The sequence below is a fragment of the Heptranchias perlo genome, chromosome 2 (genome assembly GCF_035084215.1).
Source record: "Heptranchias perlo isolate sHepPer1 chromosome 2, sHepPer1.hap1, whole genome shotgun sequence".
Classification (NCBI taxonomy): domain Eukaryota; kingdom Metazoa; phylum Chordata; class Chondrichthyes; order Hexanchiformes; family Hexanchidae; genus Heptranchias; species Heptranchias perlo.
The window spans coordinates 122,123,779-122,139,181 of record NC_090326.1 but is presented as its reverse complement, the minus strand read 5'-3'; the positions used below and the strand labels follow the sequence as shown (position 1 = coordinate 122,139,181).

At 42.3% G+C, this 15,403-nt stretch overlaps 1 protein-coding gene across 1 annotated transcript in view; it reads right to left on the bottom strand.

Moving 5' to 3' along the window:
- Positions 1-15,403, bottom strand: part of itga8 (integrin, alpha 8) — a 222,680-nt gene that overhangs the window by 25,303 nt on the left and 181,974 nt on the right. Inside the window, exon 27 of the mRNA XM_068006777.1 lies at positions 10,615-10,728. Within this exon, the coding sequence (XP_067862878.1) occupies positions 10,615-10,728 (114 nt within the window). The remainder of the gene's footprint in view (positions 1-10,614; positions 10,729-15,403) is intronic.

The following is a 15,403-nucleotide window of genomic DNA, read 5'->3' as shown; positions in this document are numbered from 1 at the left end:
TATTTTGAGATTATCTGAAAGATTGACTAATGATCCTTGGAAGGATTTATTACTTGAAGAATTCTCCACAGAGTCACATTCTGGGTCTGGTAGTGCATCAGCCACAGAAGAACTTGATGTGAGCCACACAATCCTCGCAGACTGCTCTGACAAAGACTCAGAGAAGCTGTGCACCAGAACTGTGACAAAAGGTTTGCGACTTTCTCATCAAAGTGGGAAGCAGACTGGAACAATGTCATAATATTACTCAAGAACATCATGTCACTCGCTGTGTACCTTGGTGTAACCAGATGGTACATTGAATGGCTTCTTCCAGCATGCTCTCGGTATGTGGTGAGGGTACTGGTGGTGGTCTGGTACCTATCAACTGTTTCATTCCACAATCCAGAGTTGCCTGCCATAAGTGGATCTCTCATTGCTCAATGGTACAGTCACGAGTATGGACCCAGAATCTGAAGTCTTCAGGGCCATAAATGTGTTCCTTGTCCAGTATGCCACTATGTTATCAGCTTATTTGTGTTTCTCCACCTCCTAAATTATCATGGTGGGCCCTTGAAGTAACTCAATAAAACAGATGTAAGGAATCTTACAACACCAGGTTATAGTCCAACTGTTTTATTTAAAAATCACAAGCTTTCGGAGGCTTTCTCCTTCGTCAGGTGACTCGCTCACCTGACGAAAGAGAAAGCCTCCGAAAGCTTGTGATTTTTAAATAAAACAGTTGGACTATAACCTGGTGTTGTAAGATTCCTTACATTTGTCAACCCCAGTCCATCACTGGCATCTCCACATCAATAAAACAGGGTAGACTTATGTGTCTAGATATAGAAGAGGACTTTGAATTAAGCATGAACTGAACATAATTTATTTAGTTCAAGCACCAATATCTATTAGGGACAAAGTATGTTACACCTCAGTATTTAAAAGACATTATAAAGTATTCTGTGTATTATAGAAATATTTATGGACATTGCAATTATGTTATTTGTTATGACTAAAACAGACAGCAAACATTATCATTTTTACCAGAATCAGTTAATGAGCTTGTCTTCCAAGCATTGGAGATGAAATAGTTAAGCTATGTACCTTTCAAGCCACAGACATTTTGAGATGCTCTGGGGTTTGCCATTTCACTTGATTTATATTTTCATTTGAATTTGGTTTGTGCCCCTTTTGAGGTTATTAATTATTTTTCTATGTTCTGTGTCAGGGCACTTTTAACATTTGTGAACTTTTGATGTTCTAAAAAAATGCATTGTTCAACTCAAAGAAATCTGACCGTCCGTGTTTTAACTCTGCCACCATTTTCAATCATTTACTGCCGCCTGCTCAATAAGTTGCTTCTCCTAACTCCTCCCCTTCCTGTTGCCCAGTCATGCCACCTTTTATTTCTTGCTCTGGGGTACTTTGTCTCCCCAATCCCTATGCCAACCCATTACTACTCCTCTGCTTTTCTTTTTTCTTATTCATTCATGGGATGTGGGCATCGCTGGCAAGGCCAGCATTTATTGCCCATCCCTAATTGCCCTTGAGAAGGTGGTGGTGAGCTGCAGTCCGTGTGGTGAAGGTTCTCTCACAGTGCTCTTAGGTAGGGAGCTCCAGGATTTTGACCCAGCAACGATGAAGGAATGGCGACATATTTCCAAGCTGGGATGGTGTGTGACTTGGAGGGAAACGCGCAGGTGGCATTGTTCCCATGTGCCTGCTGCCCTTGTCCTTCTAGGTGGGAGAGGTCACGGGTTTTGGAGGTGCTGTTGAAGAAGCCTTGGCGAGTTACTGCAGTACATCCTGTGGATGGTACACACTGCAGCCACGGTACACCGATGGTGAAGGGAGTGAATGTTTAGGGTGGTGGATGGGGTGCCAATCAAGCAGGCTGCTTAGTCCTGGATGGTGTCGAGCTTCTTGAGTGTTGTTGGAGCTGCACTCATCCAGGCAAGTGGAGAGTATTCCATCACACTCCTGACTTGTGCCTTGTAGACGGTGGAAAGGCTTTGGGGAGTTTGGAGGTGAGTCACTTGAAGCAGACTACCCAGCCTCTGACCTGCTCTTGTAGCCACAGTATTTATGTGGCTGGTCCAGTTAAGTTTCTGGTCAATGGTGACCCTCAGGATGTTGATTGTGGGGGATTCGGCAATGGTAATGCCGTTGAATGTCAAGGGGAGGTGGTTGGACTCTCTCTTGTTGGAGATGGTCATTGCCTGGCACTTGTCTTTCTACTTATTTTATCTTTCTACTCTCTTACTGCCATTCTAGGCTTGAATCCCTCTTGGATAAGCACACAGCTACCTTCTGTGCCTCTCCAAAGAACCCATCAAAATGTCCTTATGGGCAGCGACCCAAGCTGCCCCACCCTCCTCGCTCGTTGACCTTCCACCCAGCATGCCCACTGGGGGATAACCTCATTAACTTCCTTCCTGTCCTGTTCATCCCACCCATGACTGCTGCCTTGGACTTTACCAGTTGACCAACAATCACTGCCCCTTGCAGATGGCGGGATGTCGGTGGGTAAGCTACCCAGTCGATTTTAAATGCCCTCTTTTTGCTATGCAGGCAGGGTTAAAATTACCCCTCTCCTCAGATACTGTCCCCCTCCCTTTCGATACCACTATAATCAACCCCTCCTTATAAAAGCCACCCATGACCCCTTTGTCCTTGCAAACTACCGCCCCACCTGTAACTTCCTTTTCCTCTCCCAAATTCTTGAATATGTTGTCATCTCCCCAATCCATGCCGATCTTTCTTGCAACCCTGTGTTTGAATCTCTCCGATCAGATTTCCATCTCTGCCACAGCTCCGAAATAGCCCTAACAAAAGTGACAAAGGACACCCGCTGTGACTGTGACTGCATTATTCCTCCTCGCCCTCCTGAACCTCTTTGCAGCCTTTGAAAGGGATGACAGATCATCCTCCTCCAATGCCTTTCCTCCACTGTCCAGTTCAGTGGGATTGCTCTTGCTTGGTTCCACTCCTACTTGTCTGATTGTAGCTAAAGCATCTCCAGCAAAGGCTTCTCTTCCTGCCCCCGCACCGATATTTCCGAAGCTCCCCAAGGATCTATCCTGTTCCTCATCTACGTGCTGCCCATGGCAACATCATCCACAGCCATGGGGTCAGCTTCCATATCTACACTGATGACATGCAGCTCTACCTCTCCCCCACCTGCCTCGCCCCCTCCATTGCCACTGTATTGTTAGACTGCTCATCCGATATCCAGTTGTGGGATGAGCTGCACTTTTCTTCAGTTAAACAATGGAAAGACTGAAGTCATCGTCTTCGGTCACCACCATAAATCCCAAACCCTCGCCACTGATTCCATTCCCCTCACCGGCCATTGTCTCAGACTGAACCAGACTGTTCACAGTCTCAGCATCCTATTTAACCCAGAGCTGAGCTTCTGACCCCATAAACACTCATTACAAAGACCGCCTACTTCTATCTCCGTAATATTGCCTGCCTCCATCCCAGCCTCAGGCCATCTGCCACTGAAACCCTCATCATGCCTTTTCACCTCCAGATTCAACAATTCCAATGCTCTCTGCCCAGCCTCCCACCCTCCATGCTCCAAAAACTACAGCTCATTCAAAACTCTATCCTATCTCACACCAGATCCCGCTCACCTATCACCTCTGTCCTTGCTGACCTATATTGGTTCCCAATTCCCCAGCGCCTGAAATGTAACATTCTCAGCCTCCCTTCATGGTCTTGTCTCTGGCTGGGGTAAAGATCACCTCGTACAAAAGGTAGGTACAGAATAACATTAATCAGGGCCAAAGTGCTCTCCAGGACTAGTTTTGATTGCCTAAAGGGGTTGGAGAGGAATTTTCCAGATTTTTTCCCCTAATTGGCCTGGGTTTTTATCACTCAGGAGAATACATGGCTTTTGGGTGGGGTGGGGAGGGTGTATGTTGTGAAGCATAAGGCATTGCAGTTGTGTGGGACAGGCTGGATGGACCAGTGGGTCTTTTCCTGTCTGTCATTGTCGTATGTTCGTATGTCTTGCCTCTCCCCATCTCTGCAACTTCCTGTAGACCTACACCGCCGCCCCCCCAAACTCTCCATTCCTTTGGCTCAGGCCTTTGGGCATCCCTCTCCCATCGCTCCACCATTGGTAGCCATGCATTCAGCAACCTAGGCCCCAATCTCTGGAATTTCCTCCATAAAGCTTTCTGCCTTTCCACCTCCCCCTCCTCCATTAAGACCCACATTAAAAAACACCTTTCTTTGACCAAGCTTTTGGTCACCCCTTGTTAAATCTCCCTCATTGGCTCAGCATCTATTTTTGTCAGTATGCACTTCTGTGAAGTGTGTTGGGACATTTTATTTTACGATAAAGATTGTATATAAATGCAAGTTGTTGTCGTTTTTGGGTCACGTATAGATGTAATGGCTCACTTTTAGACATGAAAGAACTGTTGGCATGTTAAAACTCAGTAATTGATACAATCCATTGTTACTGCTGCAAATCTGTTTAAAGTACTTGAGAGTCTGAAATTTGCTGCACATATTTAGAAACTGGTAAGTTACGTGGTGATTTACAATATCACGCAGGTCTCAGTTCCAACTCCTGACCCCTCTCATTGCCCAGGAGCTAAGTTTCCTTTCCACATCCAGCTACCACAGACCTGCAGCCTGCATCAAGCTGCTGGGCTCTCTAAAAGGGCTGTGCAGAAATTACTTTCTGCATTGGATCTCAGTAAAAACAATGTTTCTAAAGAATATGGTTCTGATATTTTGCTGTATTTTTGCAAAACACCAGTATTTGTTTGGGAGTTGATTCACTTGGAACTTGCAGTCCTTTGCTGAACCTGTTCTTCCAACTCATTCTCTCACAGGCCTCTGTGCATTTTTAAGAAAGACACTCAACAATGCTTTGTAAATATTGAAGAAGAAACAATTGACATTTAAATGTATATACTTAAAAAAAAGAGTTGTCCTCTAGACTACATTGAGTACTGTAAAATAACTGAACACGTGCATAGTTTTTGCACTTAAAGAACTGAGTCCATATTTCTTAGCATTGAACTTAAGGAATATCATTATAAGAATCTTGATTCTGGCTGGATTTTTGGCTCTATTTGCACATTTTTGGGACAGGCTAGTCGGACCTAATTGCCTTTTCCTGCTCTTAAAAATTCTTGTTCTTTATTTATGCTACTCTTAGCTAATTTGTTGGTGAATGTCATGCATGACTGCTTCTTGACCCAGTGCGTCAGAGAAGCCACAGGAGATAATGTTCATTTTGATCTGGTATTTCCAAATGACCCAAACAACATAGAGAAAATGGGAGTTATGGCACCCTTGAGATACAGCGACCACGGAATGATTAAGTTCAACATGATCTGCGATTCAGAAAAAAAACAAAGGACAGGAGCTGGGTATATAATTATAAAATGGCTAATTTCAAAGAAACGAGGGAATAACTTAAGTAAATTGATTGGAGGAGGTTGTTCAACAACACTTCAGTAAAGGACATGTGGAATGCCTTTAAAGGCATAATGTTGATCATACCTAAAATCAGCAAGTTCAGACGAAATGGATTAACAAACAAATTAAAAGTGAAATGCTTTCGACAAATACTTCAGAGAGAAAAGGGATGGGGTTCACTGGGGTGAATATGTTAAAAGGGTGGTTAGAGGAGCAAGGAGAGACCTAGAGAAAAGCATAGCTGCAGAGGCAAAACATAGTAGTAAGAAAATCTTTCAGGACACTGCATTACTGTTTTTTTTTAAAAAAAGATAGCCCAAGAATCCTGTCTGAAAGTGTCACAGATGTACAGTTTCAAATAAGGTAGCTGTTTCATCCTGTTCATGACTATAGGATATTAGGGCTCAAATTTGCATTTTTTCCTTGTCCTACACTCTCCCTTTTTCCCCTCTTGAAGACACTGGCACAGAAATTCGGTGCGGGGGCGGGGGGGATGCAGGGAATGGTGAGGCCTGAGGCTCCCCAGATATTAGCCTTCGGGCCTCATTACAATGGAGTCGACAGGACATTGGAGACCGCCGAAGAGTTGTGCAATATCGGGCCGCTGATAGCGTTGGAGCGGCCCTCAGGTACGTGGGTCCGGGGATCAGGTCGGAGATCAGGGCCGGGTGTTTGAGTTGGGCTGGGGATGGGGTCAAGGCGTTGGATTGTGGGTTGGGTTGGGTCGAGCTGGGGATCCAGGGATCTTGGAATCGCAGGGGCCGATCGGGGGGTCGGGAGCGATGCCGATTAGAAGAGGGTGTTAAATGTGGGGTCGGGGAGGAGCACTCCTGCTCCTCCTGGTTCCACATATAGGTAAGTAAATGTAAAAAACCTACCTCGTAGGTCACAGGCCATCCCAAGGTCTGATTTCCCTGAGTGAATCAAACTTGCAGAGGGGGCCTCAAGCAGGCGTCAGGCCCCTTATTTGCATATGCAAAGTATCTAACTCCTGCTTCAAGCATGAATAAAGGAAGCCTATTTTCTTCCTTTCCCAATCTGGCGGGCAACAAACTTCCGGACAGAAATATGCGCATGCTTCCTGCCCGCCATATCAGGGCTTAGTAGGCCAGTTAGTGCCTGAAAAACAGGCGCTGTGTGGCCGAATGTATAGGCCACTAACTCTTACTAGGTATGGTTCTGTGGGTGCAAAGGCACTCAACTGCAGAGGACCCATCTTTTATAAGGTAAATGCAATAACACTTACAAATTACTCGATTAAATATCGCATGACCAAATATATCACGATTAGACCTCCAGGAATATGTCCTACCAGAGTTGGTAGCCCTAATGAAAATATATCTGACAGCCGTTCTGGAGGAAAACTTTGGAGATGATTATGACACTAAATGGTAGGTCATGGATCTTTGACTGCAATTGGTCCATTCAACATATTAGCAATTTAGAGTTTAGATGCTTTCCCATAGGGAAAACTGGAAATATAGTCTGGGGCAGCTTCTCTTTTTGTAGCTCCATGTTATAAAAATCTAAATAAAATAAGTAAAGAGAAAGGGAACGTGTTCTCTGCAAAACTGAGCACAGAGTCTCGTGGTAACTGAAAATCTCCTGATTTTTACCACACACTCAAGACTTTTTAATGACTATCTTATGATTTTCATGCTCTGAAGTACTGCATGAGTTCATATGAAGCACGACAAATGGGCTCCTTTATTAGATAGAAATACAGGGAAACCAGCCAAAGAGTTTCCAGACGCTAAAGATTTTCATTTCAACCTTGTATCACATCAACTAGCTAAAAGCTTTATTCCATCCAAATGCAGTTGCACATGTTTATTAATCTGGGTTGATAAAGAATCTAAGCATAAAGATATTCTAACCCCCACCCCCATATTACACCAATGAACAGCATGGAATATACTGTACTTTCATTAAACAGCGTTCGCAGGGACCAAACTTTTTTGTGTTAATAGGCGATATAGGCTATAGCGATTGTGTATATATACACACAAAATATAGTGATTGTCCCATAATGTAGTATAAGAGATAAGATGAACGAGTCAGAAGCAAAGATCCAGAAGTGACAAGAGAGCTGGCATTACGATAAAGGATGAGATAAATGCAGTGGTGAGAAAGGATCTTGGCTCAGAAAATCAGGATGTAGAATCAGTATGGGTGGAGCTAAGAAATAACAAGGGGCAGAAAACACTGGTGGGAGTAGTTCATAGGCCCCCTAACAGTAGTTATAGTGTTGGACAGAGTATAAATCACAAAATTAGAGGAGCATAAAACAAGGGTAATGCAATAATCGTGGGGGTCTTTAATCTTCATAGACAGGGCAAACCAAATTGGCAAAAGCAGTTTGGAGGACTGCATATGAGACAGTTTTCTGGAACAATATGTCGAGGAACCAACTATTTAACAGGCTATCTTAGATCTGGTATTGAGTAATGAGACAGGGTTAATTGGTAATCTTATAGTAAAGGATCCTCTGGGGGAGAGTGATGATAATATGATAGAATTTCATATTGAGTGTGAGAGTGATGTAGTTAAGTCTGAGGCTAGGTTCTTCAATTTAAACAAAGCCAATTACATAGGAATGAGGGGCGAGTTGACTTAAGGTAGATTGGGAAATTAGATTAAAAGATATAATGGTAGATAAACAATGGTGAACATTTAAACAAAAAATTCATAATTCTCAACGAATATACAAACCCTTGAGGAATAAAAACTCCATGGGAAAGTGATCCAACCATGGCTAACTAGAGAAGTTAAGGATAGTATTAGATTAAAAGAAGCGGCTTACAATGTTGCCAAAAAGAATAGTAAGCCTGAGGATTGGGAGGGTTTTAGAAATCAGCAAAGGATGACCAAGAAATTGGTAAAGAGGAAAAATATTGAATATGAGAATAAACTAGCAAGAAATATAAAAACAGATTGTAAGAGCTTCTACAAGTAAATAAAAAGGAAGAGATTAGTGAAAATAAAAGTAGGTCTCTTAGAGGCAAAGACAAGGAGAAATTATAATGGGGAATAAGGAAATGACAGAGTTGTTAAACAAATACTTTGTATCTGTCGTCACAGTAGAAGACATTAAAAACATATCGGAAATAGTGGGGAACCAAGGGTCTAATGAGAGTGATGAACTTAAAGTAATTAAGATTAGTAAAGAAAAAGTACTGGAGAAATTAATGGGACTAAAAGCCAACAAATCCCCTGGAACTGATAGTCTACATCCTAGGGTTTTAAAAGAGGTGGCTGCAGAGATAGTGGATGCATTGGTTTTGATCTTCCAGAATTCAATAGATTCCAGAAGGGTCCCCATGGATTGGAAGGTAGCAAATGTAACAGAGTTATTCAAGAAAGGAGGGAGAGAGAAAACAGGGCTCTATAGACCAGTTGGCCTGACATCAGTAGTGGGGAAAAAGCTAGCATCTATTAATAAGGACGTGGTAACAGGGCACTTCGAATATCACAATATGATTAGGCAGAGTCAACACGGTTTTATGAAAGGGTTTTTGAGGGTGTAACTAGCAGGGTAGATAAGGGGCAACCAGTGGATGTAGTATATTTGGATTTTCAAAAGGCATTCGATAAGATGCCACACAAGAGGTTGTTACACAAGATTAAGGCTCATGGGATTGGGAGTAATACATTAGCATGGATTGAGGATTGGTTATTGGACTGAAAATAGAGAGTAGGAATAAATGGGTAATTTTTGGGTTGGCAGGTTGTAACTAATGGGGTGCTGCAAGCATCAGTGCTTGGGCCTCAGCTATTTACAATATATATCGGTGACTTAGATGAGAGGACCGAGTGTAATGTATCCAAGTTTGCTGACAATACAAAGCTTAGTGGGAAAGTAAACTGTGAGGAAGACGCAAAGAGGCTGTAAAGGGATATAGACAGGTTAAGTGAGTGGGCAAGAAGGTGGCAGATGGAGTTTAATGTGGGGAAATGTGAGGTTATTCACTTTGGAAGGAAGATCAGAAAAACAGAATTTTTTTTGAAAGTTAAGGGACTAAAAAATGTTGGTATTCAGAGGAATTTGGGTGTCCCTGTACACGAATCACAAAAAGTTAACATGCAGGTACAGCAAGCAATTAGGAAAGCAAATGGTGTGTTAGCCTTTATTGTACGGGGGTTGGAGTGTAAGAGTAAGGAGGTCTTGCTGCAATTATATAGGGCTCTGGTGAGACCACACCTGGAGTACTGTGTACAGTTTTGGTCTCCTTTCCTAAGAATGGATATACTTGCCTTAGAGGGGGGTGAAACAAATGTTGACTAGATTGATTCCTGGGATGAGAGTGTTGTCCTATGAGGAGAGATTGAGTAGAATGAGCCTATACCCTCTGTAGTTTAGAAGAATGAGAGGTGATCTCATTGAAACATATGAAATTCTTAGTGGGCTTGACAGGCTAGATGCTGAGAGGCTGTTTCCCCTGGCTGGAGAGTCTAGAACTGGGGGCATAGTCTCAAGATAAGGGGTCGGCCATTTAGGACTAAGATGAGGAAAAATTTCTTCACTCAGAGGGTTGTGAATCTCTGGAATTCTCTACCTCAGAGGGCTGTGGATGTTCAGTCGTTGAGTATATTCAAGACAGAGATTGATGGATATTTGGACACTAAGGGAATGAAGAGACATGGGGATAGGGCAGGAAAGTGGAATTGAGGAAGAAGATCAGCCATGATCTTATTGAATGGCAGAGAAGGCTTGAGGGGCCGTATGGCCCAGTTCTGGTCCTATTTCTTATGTTCTTATGAAGGTGGAGTGTAGTACAGAATAAGTGTCCTCCTGATTGATGTCAAATATACAGTTATGACAAAAATCTCATCAGTAATTAGTGCAGGATTTAGCAAACTGTGGGCCCGTATTAAACTGATGAACATGCAAATTTCTAAGTGCACTGAGGTAAAACAAATCATTAAGATACACCGTGTATTCTGGCAATATTTGCCCTAGTCAATGCATTTTGCAATTTTACTGTTAATATTTGATATTTCATAAATATATATTTTTTAATGTATTGGTTCTGATATATGCATGATGTAAGAAACCATGTAAAGTCTAATCAATTTAAGCAAAAATCATTTTATGTGATTGTTACTTTAAATTGTTCATCCAAAAATGGCTTTTTATTTTATAGATTATTGTATATAAAGTTCATAATTAATTACATTGTGTAATACCTTTAGGAAGGTCTGAACCCAGATTCGAGACTGCACTTTCAGCACTGCACTCTGCCCTCTTCCCAATCGATCAACATGGCAAAGTATCTTTGTACATTCAATGTTGCTACAATTCTGTAAAAAAAAGGGTTCAACGATAAGAAACTCGACGAACTGTTGGATGCAATTTAACTGACTTCGCACGGTTCTTCGATTTCTATCCCCCACAGGCAATCATCAGTTTGAAAAGAAACTCAAAACAGGGCCTTGCATGTGATTCTTGTTAAATGTGTTTTTTATTTACATTATCAAAAGGAAGGATTGTAAACATTTTTGTGGTTACTCCCCTCACCCCACCCCACCCCACTTTTACGTCATGTCATTCTGCTGCTTGATGTGGTGAACTGCTGTGCGAGTGCATATAATGACACTTCAGAAGACAAACATTTTTCAGCCACATATATTGATTGCATATTAATAAGACAAGCTCAGTAGCTGTTTATCTGGACTGATTCCTAAAGATATATTGTCCAAGTAGTTAGCAGACGTTCTTTATTAGCTTACATAACAATACTTTAAAAGTAATTCACTGTGCAATGCACTGTAAGATATTTCAAGATGAAAAGGTGTTACATAAATGCAAGCATCAGTTGCAAGTCAATGGGCTCAATTTTGAAATGGTGGCGGGTTGGCAGCAGGGGGGGTGGGGGGGGGGGTGAAGGTGCATGTGGCAAACCCAAATAAACAAAACTTACTGTTTCCGAAGTGATCGCAACGTAATTGATGGTGATTAAAGTTCTTCCTGGGTTTCGCGCCCGGCAGCCAGCCTGATTGACAGGCTGGCTGCCGACAGCAGCTGCAGCTCGAGGGGGTGATGCGGGGGGGGGTGGGGGGAAGAGAAAGAGAGAGTGAGACGTCATCCGGTGCTGGAACGGAAGATCGGGGGGGGGGGGTGAGAGGGGGAGATCGGGGAGAGGGGATGAGGGGAAGATCGGGGGTGCGAGAGGGGAAGATCGGGAGGAGGGGGGTGAAGAGAGGGACATCAGGGGGTGAAGAGGGGGAGATTGGAGAGGGAGACATCAGAGCAGGGTGGAAAGGTAGGTTGATTTTGTGTTTTAACTTTGTGCAATGGTTTTTTATTTAATTTATTTTGTTTCTTTTTGCCTGATCCGGCCCTTCACACCTGGTTTCACCAGGCGTGAATCAGAAGCAGTGGGAAAGCCGCCCAGGTAAGTTTAAAAAATCGTTCTAACTACCTAATATGTCACAAGTAAAGTGCCTCAAGTACCTTAATGGGGTATATTTGGTTCTTTAACTATCATCCCGCCGGCTTTAATTGCCGGCAGGACTTCCGGATTTGGGACACCCGTGCACACACAGGTGCGTCTGTGGGGAACTCGGAAGTTGGCGGGTTGGAGCCGGCTTCCGAATCCACTCTGCATTTCTGCAATTTTCGCAGCCCCAACACACCCGCAATTTACGTTTAAAATTGAGCCCAATAAGTTGCAGCAGATGGTGCAAAGCATCGTGACAGTTCTCTAATGAAATCAATATGGCAGGATTCAGCTTGATGCCTCAGATAATATTACCTATATATTCACATCACATCCTGTAATTGTCTTTGAACAAAAGCACAAACATTGACGATGGACGTCATTTTTCTGAAGCTTAAAGGCACTTTTTAAAATTATGTACAAACCTGGATGGGGTAGGCTGGATGAAGTTAGAGTTGGAAGGTAATTTTTGTGAGAACTCGCAGGTAGCACAGGCATGGTTTGGAAAATTAGACACCCAACCTCGTGTGACCAATTCACAGGCTGCCCAATTTTCTGATGGGTAATATTGGGACAAAAACTGTACCATGCTTCTCGTGTGCATGACTTCATTTCAATACGTAAGTCACCTGTTTAAAAGTCCCATGGTGAATGTTGTGTTTTCAGGCGAGGCTCCGCCCACAACATTTGTTTTGTCCATAAAAACTGGGTGCATTTAGAGTCCTGGGACCTGGCCTACTCAAGCAGGCCTGTTAAAGTGAAATGGTTTCTGTTTCAGATATATGTTCTGTTTTCAAATTCCTCCTGATGAATTTTGCTCCATGCAACTGTTTGTTTTTGTGATTTTGTGTCTTTTTTCCCCCTGGTGAACCTTTCTTTCATTATTGCTGCCGGTATTTAAGTTCCACCACATTGGTTCTGACCACATTGCATAAGTGAGAGGAGGAAGAGGAGTTCATGACTGGTCTACAAATGCAGGAGTAATGACACTTGAAGCGTTTTGGTGACACCAGTCACTAACCTGGCAGTTGCATTTATAGAACCTTCCTCACACGTCTCTGGACATATTAGACAAAACCTGTCTACATAGCCTCTGCTGCTATACAAAGACAGCAACTGGATTAGAAACTCCTCTTCATGCAGAAGTGCAGGTTACCAAAGCATAAAGTTTTCACGCTACTGGATCCTTCCAAGCAATATCAGGCAATCTGGAGTGCACATATATATCAAGCAAGTGGCAAACACTATGCTTGAAAGGACCTTCATCACTTTTCCTGTAGAAAAGAGGCATTAGCTGGATGGGGTGTACAGCTTTCACTGTATGACAGGGTTTTCTCGAGTGCAAAGTGTCACATGAGGTCATGTGGGCATCAAGGGTATTCCCAGCAACCCATGGCTTTTTGAACAGAAAGGTAGTACACGGATTTACTGTTGAAATGGTATCTGACTACAGAAACATCATCATGCACATCCGTGGCCATTATCTGGGAAACAGTCATGGTGCCCTTCATAGTTCCCACATTATTTCAGAGAAGAAACACTGGGTTTTAGGAGAACAGGGCTATCCATTGCTGTTGACCAGACTAAGAAACCCGCTAATACCAGGAGCATCTTTACCCAGATGCATCAACATCTGTTGGCTGTTCCTCAGCTGCCACCTCCACCTTCAATAAAAAAAGTTCCATGCAGTTTAGGCACACTGAAAGATTGTGTGCAAAAGTGCACCAATCAGCAACTCGCAGAGGGCAGAGCAGTTCCCAATCTAGATTTGTGCCACGGTAGATGGGACCCACAGAAAATCTGTGCAAAAGGAGTGGGCTTTACCCTTCCCTTGCTCGTGATGCCAGCAAGTTTCTTCCACTTTTGCAGCCTGATGTGAGGTACGTAAGTAACCACACTTAGTGACCTCCTTCTATTCAGCAGGCATCTATGCTTTTACTGGACAGTGGCCTTTAACCCCAAAAAACATCACCCTTCTTTGATGCACCTCTTGCAGCAGCACTTCCTATTCTTTTGCATACAAGGAAGCACTTTTCCTACATTTCTCTGTCACTATTAACAATTAGTCTGCTTTCTCTCTCATGATGAGCTGCAGCCTCACCAGATTTTACACTCTCCTGTCAAGTGTGCCGCAGGCCAAGTTCTCTGCACTAGCTTTTCATGTGCAAGTAACCTAGCGGGAGGGAGTCCTATGGCAAAATGTGGTGCAGCCGACCCCTACACTACAGGAGTAGGTGCACCTGCAGAATGGGCCAGCACAACTTCATTTTTACTGAGATTGCAAAATCAGGGATCAAGATGTACTGATACTCAGTGTGGATCTTCCTTCATGTAGACTGGAATAATTATGGCTGTAATAAAAAATGTAATAAATTCGCAGATACAAACAACAGACGTATAACTAACAGGCCAACAAAATGGAATGCTGCTTTTGCACCATGGAGTATATGACTGATTGGTAATTAGAACATTTGCTTTCTGATCTTACATTATTTTTTCTCATTGGATTCCTGACTTCACATGACAGAAGCAATGATGGCTTGTTCATTGATATCACCGGGTTTGGGGGAGGGGGTGCATTGTAGGTTAACTGACAACACCGTACACCTCTCAAACTCATTCCAATTTTTTAATAACCTACAAACTTTAATGGATTTGTGAAGTTCATTCTTGTTATATAATATTGAGAAGCAAAATTATTTGATATCTTTATTGACGCTACTTCTGAATTAAGTTCTTAAATTGAAAATTAAGTTAATGTTAAAATTCCATGAATTAAAAATGCTAATGGTTATAACCTAGCAGCAGAACATCATTGTCACTTATTTCGCCGGTGGTTACAATGGGATTAATTTACATTTTTAAGGGAAATTTCCGAGGAATTAAGAGTCAAATATATATTATAACACATGCACCAAACCTCTAGAAATTACAGCAAATTAAAGCTAACCTCAGTCCTCATACTCGTTAACCATTTAAAATCTATAGAATAATTGCTGCACATCAGAGACTTTCATTTACTTAGAGTGCAGCTTTTTAAAAGGCTGTTATGTTCTGCACTTATTTATAACAGTCAACATTAATATTTTAAAGATCATTTTAAGGAAATTATATTACAAATATCTTGTGTCTCTCTGCAAGGCACAAAGGACATTTGGTACTTAAAAGGTTATCAAGGAAGCTCATTTCCAGAAGTAACTAAATTATTCATTGAACATCCATCAAGCTGATTACACTTTCTCCTGTTTACTATCCCCCTACAAAAAAAAAAATCACAAAAAGGCACGGCCAGATAAAAATAAGGCAAGGTCACATCAGGAAATGCTGGCAACAAATGTTTTATTGTCAATCATCAAAGGTAAAGGCTGGCAAATGTCAAAATAGCCAACAATGCATTTGAATATTTCTACTTTATTCACACAAGTGCTTTCACAAAGAAAGGCCTGTTAACAATACAGGTATGCTACTTTAGAAATGATCAATTCACCTGTTCTGTTTGTGATTGTAGTAAGTGCAGCAGGGAAATCAGAATACAC